General features: G+C 52.6%; 1 protein-coding gene across 1 annotated transcript in view; it reads right to left on the bottom strand.

Annotated features, from left to right (window-relative positions):
- Positions 1–322: 322 nt before the first annotated feature.
- The window catches only part of DOC2B (double C2 domain beta), a gene marked incomplete at its 5' end in the record, with an annotated part of 30,709 nt that continues 25,031 nt past the window's right edge, over positions 323–6,000 (bottom strand). The window contains 3 exons of the mRNA XM_006925184.3: positions 323–3,052; positions 3,689–3,785; positions 4,592–4,673. Coding sequence (XP_006925246.1) covers positions 2,916–3,052; positions 3,689–3,785; positions 4,592–4,673 — 316 coding nt within the window. The remainder of the gene's footprint in view (positions 3,053–3,688; positions 3,786–4,591; positions 4,674–6,000) is intronic.

Here is a 6,000-nt window from a genome sequence, read left to right as displayed (position 1 = left end):
TTAAGGACGATTTCTGCAGTCATCACATGGTAGCAAAACGGTGTTAAGCAGTGCACGAGAGTCTGCGTCGACGACAGCCAGAGTCCATGCATCGGGAGGTTCTCTCGGTTGAGAAGGAACAAAGGCTGGACATGCACGGGCCGGGAGGTGCAGTTCCTCACTCTCGCCACTAGAGGTCAGGAGGTTACCGCTTGAGGGTTGGAAGACGGGCCCGTTGGGGATTGGCTAGTGGTGGCGGTGGGTGGGGCGGAGACCAGGAAGGGTGGATGCAGAGCATGGCGGGCGACCCTCCCGGTTACTGACACCTGACTTTGGAATGCCATTTTTTTTTTTTTTTTTGCATCAAATCTCCCATCTTTGTAGGTCGGATGGACCAGAGGAAAGATGCCAGTTTGGGGTCAAAGGCAGAGCTGATACTGCAGCTTCTCAAAGAGCTTTTTCTATTACAGAGATACAATCTGCAAGGGGTCTAGAACAGTGCCAGGGTTCTCCTGAAAGTTCTGTCACTCCCTGGGGGCCCTCCTGTGCCCCATCCTCCACTTGAGCTGGCTGTCCAGAATTCCTGCCTCCCAGCCTGACTGTCCCAGTGGTCAGAGGGGACCGTCTTTCAAGATCAAGTCTACACTTGAACAGCCTGGGGCAGTAGAGGGCCCTGGACTGGGTGCCAGGAGTTCTGGGAAATCTTGTCCCAGCTGGATCTCAGTTTCTCTATGTATTTATTAAGGAAGTTGTAGTAGGTGTACTCACAGAGTCCCTTCTAGCTTTGCCATTCAGCATTTCCATGTCTTCACAGAGAGGGTGTGAGCTCATCTCTGAATGAGACCCTCCAAAAAGGCAAAGTTAGAGGGTACTCAGGGCTCACCAGACACAAGGGTTGTGAAGATTTATTAAGACAGTGCATGTAAAACCCTTAACACACACAGAGCCTTCTTAAAGATGGGAAAACCAAGTCTCCATGACCAGCAAAAGTTGCCATGTGCTGTGTGGGGGCTAGAGTCCCAAGTTCCCCGCAAACTAGGAAAGGGCTGATGGGCACTTGGTGGGATTGAATCATCACCCCAGGCCTCAGATGGTGGTGTGCTTTGTGTTTGCAGCAGAAGGCCCAACCCTGATGACCATGTGAACCCTGCTGCTAGTGTCGGCGTGGGTAGGCAGCAGGCAGGGGTGAGCCTCAGGCAGGCAGCTAGCAGGACCTCTTGTGTGTGAGCTCAGCACCCTACTTCCCCTGAAGTGTGGTCCAGAGCCCTGGGCTGGGGGTGGGGAAGGGGCCATGGAGTCTGGTCTGCCCCAGCTGTGGTAAGGCTGGAAAGCCTTGGGCAGGTCGCTTTTCTTCTCTGGGCTCCATTTCCCATCAGTCCAGTAATGGGTTGAACACAGAAATTCCTTGGTTATGCATTTGTTCATCCAGCATTCCTGAAAGCCCCCTGGAAGGCAGGAAAAGTCTGGGGCTTCAGACCTGGGCCCCAACCCTTCAACCTTTCCCTGGAGACCCTGACTCAGGGTATAGACAGGCCCAGCAGGCAGAGTGTCTCCCTCTTAGCTTCCCAGAAACAAGGCCCTGGACTGCTGCTCAGTATTCCTGAGAGGGACATCAGTGGTCACAGTAGGGCCAGGATGCATGGGCAACCACCTGGGGTCCCAAACCCAGAAGGGCCTAGGTAGGAGGCAGGGGAAGGGAAGAGGAGGGGGAGGACAGGAGGACATTTTGCTTCTTTTAGTATAAAACAAAGGACCCTTTTTCTCTTCTTGACTACAGCTGACCTGATGCTTAAGCTGGGAAGAATGAGAGGCAGTATTCATTTTCCAGGGTCCTCAGGAGGAAAGAGATCAAAGGTGGGAGAACTGGATCTGAGAATTGAACTTGACCCTGCACCAACATCAGTTTCACCATGGTACTTCCATCTCTCCCCCAACAGCTATGAGCCCAGGCTGGCCTGGCAGCCAAGGGTGAGGAGGGAGTAGGGCTGGGTGCCATTGCCCCTGCCCCCCAGAGAAATCATGAGTCCCTCAGTGTCCCTGGCTTAATCACCGTTCTCTCTGCTCCAGGCCTTTGAGACCATTCCCACTGCTTGCACTGCCCTTCCCCTTTGTCTGCCTAGAAACTCTACTACCTTTCAAGGTTTTGCTAAAGCATAACCTGCTCTGAGAAGCCCTCCCTGCTCTCCTAGCAGAGTCAGCAGAATCCACAGCACTTGCAGGCGACCAGGCTAGCCTTGGCATTCCTTGATCCCCACATAATGGTTTGTTTCCAGCTTTTTGACTAGACAGGGGAACTCCCTGAGGGCAGGCCTGGATCTCATTCTTCCCTAAGGGCTTGTGAAATTATTGAGTGAACTGTTTGCCAGTCGCCCACGTTCATTGGGAGCTTCTGAGAACTTCACCAGACTCCTGGCTCTCAGGTTAACATTTTTACCTGCCCAGTAATGCCAGGGATGAACGGATGTAGTCAGCATCCTGTCCTGCTTATAGTCTCCTCCCCACTATACGCTTCTTCCTAACGTCCCCAACAGGAGTTCTCACTGGCCCCACCAGGGTGCCCCTGCACTCCTGTTCTCTCAGCCTGAGGTCCCCTGTGATTTACTGCTGACCTCTGGTAGGTTCCTTGTCCTTGGATAGCCCCATTCCCTTCCCCAGGATGGGTACTGAGGCCAAGCTCCTCTCCTCCCAGCTCTGGCCCATTTGGGCCCCAGGGGCTGAAAGTAGACCCAGCTGTCTGCCCTCGCTGTCCCTCAGAGTGGCTAGGTCCTCCATGGCCTCCAAGTGGGGGCTGCAGTGGTTCTGTGTTCGAGCAGGTGTCCTGGATCTCCCCCAACGTGGGGGCTGAGGCCCTTGGTGGCAGTTGAGGAAGCCCAGGGCCAGGCCAGTGCTGGGCCAGGTGACACACAGGGGCAGGTGTGGCAGCAGGTGGGGGCCAGTCAGTCGCTGAGCACAGCCCCAGGGAGTTCGTTGGTGAGTGTGTGCCAGCGCTCTATCCGCTTGTCCTTGTTCTTCAGGCAGTCAAACCAGTGCTTCAGACGCTCGCCCTTGGCATTGATACCTAGAACCACACCACCTGCAGGAGGGGAGTTGAGGGGGCAGTCAGGAACCTGGGGGCAGGTGCTCCCGTAGACCCATCCCTCTGGAGCCAGTGCTCCCCTGCCCCTCCTAGATTCCATGCTCCAAGGCCAGACTCTCCACCCTGCCCGCTGGGCTCTGAAGGTGGTTGGTGGCCTGACCGCCGCCATGCCATATCCTTGACCTCCCCGATCAGGGCCTGGGGATTCTGCCCTTCTTCTATCCAGGACCAGAGCAGTGTGGGGGCAGAGTGCAGTTGCATATGTTAGGGGCCAAGGGATGGGGGCAAAAAAGAGCAAGAAAGGCCCAGGGTAGCTCTACTGTCCACAGCCACGAAGGCCACCAGGAATTCCAGACCACAAGGGGTCAGGGTCCAGTCTGAGGCGCTATCACCACCTCTTACTCCTGTTCCCCCCAAACTGCTGTGTGACCCTCCAGGCCTCCTTTCCTCTCTGGGCCTGTCTCGTCCTCTGTCACAAGGGGTCAGGTTGGATATGTGGGGGCAGGTGGTCTATGGCCTCAGATTTCCCCAGAAGCCAGGAAGGAGGGGCTATGTCTTGGTTCAGGGCCACTGCCCTTCACTGAAGACAGGACAGGCATGTGGTCAAATGGCATTCTTATCATGTCCTCTTACCAATGAAATCGTTAGATTTTCCAATGTCGTAATCCCAAACAGTGACTTCCAGGGTCTTCTTGGCCAGGTCCCCATGCTTAATCTCATAACAGAACTCCTGGTGGCCAGAAGGGGAGAGTCAGGCCAATGCCACATGGCCAGGAGGGCTCTGAGGTATGGTGAGGGCATGAACTGAGGGAGGGATGGGTGAATGGGAGGGTGGTCAGTGCATGGTGGTGGACAATGGTGGATTCTCACTCATCTCATCTACATCTGCCTGATTGGAGTCCTCAGGGTCCCGTTCACTCCAACCCACCTGCTCCTTTGTCACTGAAGCCTCTCTCTTGAGATCTCTGAGAGCTTCCTTATTGCCAAATCGACTCACATTTGGCAGCCTTTGTGTGCTTACCTCTCTTGGGTCTGGCTCTGCTGTGTAACTCCCTTCTTTGTGGAACCCTCTCTCCCACCAGCTTCCGGTACTCCCCTCACTCTCTGGAAGCATTTCGTCAGCCTCCTGTCTGCCTCTGTTGCTCAAGCTCTGCCTGAGACCCCTGGTCTCCTCGCCCTGCTCTCACTCGTCACCCTGACCGCATCCCACCAGAGCTTTCCCCATCTCCCTCACACCTCTCACTCCTGCTGGTGGGTTCCCCAACCTCCAGCTCCACATCTAATATGGCCACAATCCTGCCAGTTTCATCCTCTGAAGATCTTTTCAAGCCATCTTCTTCCCTCCATCTGCACCACCTCAGTCTGGTTCAGCTTGGTCCATGCCCCCATGGCTGAGGGCTCTCCTGTCAGCCCCTCCCCATCCTTTCTTCTTACCCTCGAAGCTCTCACAGTGATGCTTGAAAACCCAGTCCCTCTGGGCCCCCTGTCCCAGAGGAGCACAAGTGGCTTTTCTGTGGCTTCACCAGCCCCTTGTACCTCATTGAACTCTGGGTTCAGGGTCTTCTTCTTTACTGCTGTCTTATGTTTGGATTTCTTGTCCACATCCGGCTTCAGGTATCTGGAATTATAACCGATAGGTAGGCAGAGGGTAGGGAGAAACTGTGAGTACAGCTGGAGCCAGCAGGGCTCGGAATTGCTTTTTGTCCTCAGAGAGATATTCCTGCCACTCCACCCCCATTTATCCTAATCATCAGATTCCCCAGCACTACTTTGTGGCAAAGGTGGGTGGTCAGCTATAGCAGGAACAGCAAGTGGTTTCTCCAACACCTGTACTTTCCTGGAATTAAACACAGAACCCCCTCCATCCTTCTAGGAAAGAGGATTTTCCTTGTTTCTGCAAGTCTAGTTTTCACAAAGCTTACATTTCTCGCCAGAAAAACATTTTTAGCAGAGTTGACCCCTTGTTTGAACATTTTTTATAGCAGATTTATTGAGATATAATTCGTTTACTATAAACTTTATTGTTCTAAAGTGTAAAATAACAGCAGTTTTCAGTATATTCCCAGAGTTGTGCAACCACTGCCACTACCCCATTGGAGCTTTGAGGAAGAAAAAAGGCCTTTTGGGCAGTAACGACAATGCTCTCTGAAGGGAGACAGAAGACTGGCTTGTGAGCCAGCTCCATATGCGTTAGCTCCTTAGAATTTGATGCAGAACAGTTGTCTTATCTGAGGCTCAGGACGTACAGGGACTTGCCCAAGGTCACACAGCTGCTCAGCACAGGGCTGGTGTTCAGAGGCCGGAACAGGAGGCTTAGAACCTCTCCTTTGCAGAACTTCTCATTATATCCCTGCAGAGGTAACCGAGTGACAATTGCTCTGCCCCTGCTGAGGATGATCTGAGGGTAAGGACCACATCTGTCTCACCAACCATCAGCTTCCTGGCACCCAGCTCAGTGCTTGGAACTCAGCAGGTCCATAAACATCTGCTGAATAAATGACTGAATTCCTAGAAGTGAAATTACCCACATACACGTGTCAAGCTTCTTGCTTCATTTTGCCAAAATGCCCACCGAAAGGCCATGAAGTTGAAACACAGTGCACTTGATAAAACTGAATACCATCGCCTTAAAAATCCTTGCTGAGACATAAAACGTGAGAGAAAAAAAAAAGCATAGAAAACTGCCAAGCTAAAATAGCAGACCAGAATCGCAATGGAAAAGAAACAACGCAGATAGAGCAACCAGAAGACAAGAGATAAAATGGCTGTAGTACATCCTTACGTATCAATAACCACCCTAAATGTAAAGAGACTAAACTCACTGATCAAAAAGCACAGAGTAGTGGGATGGATTAAAAAACAAAAACCTAACTATATGTTGCCTGCAGGAGACTCACTTCAATTCCAGAGTCAAACAGGCTTAAAGTGTGAAGGGTGGAAGATGA

This window comes from Pteropus alecto, unplaced genomic scaffold (genome assembly GCF_000325575.1).
Source record: "Pteropus alecto unplaced genomic scaffold, ASM32557v1 scaffold98, whole genome shotgun sequence".
NCBI classification, from domain to species: domain Eukaryota; kingdom Metazoa; phylum Chordata; class Mammalia; order Chiroptera; family Pteropodidae; genus Pteropus; species Pteropus alecto.
Note: the sequence above shows the minus strand (reverse complement) of the source record. Positions and strands in the feature narration are given on the sequence as shown.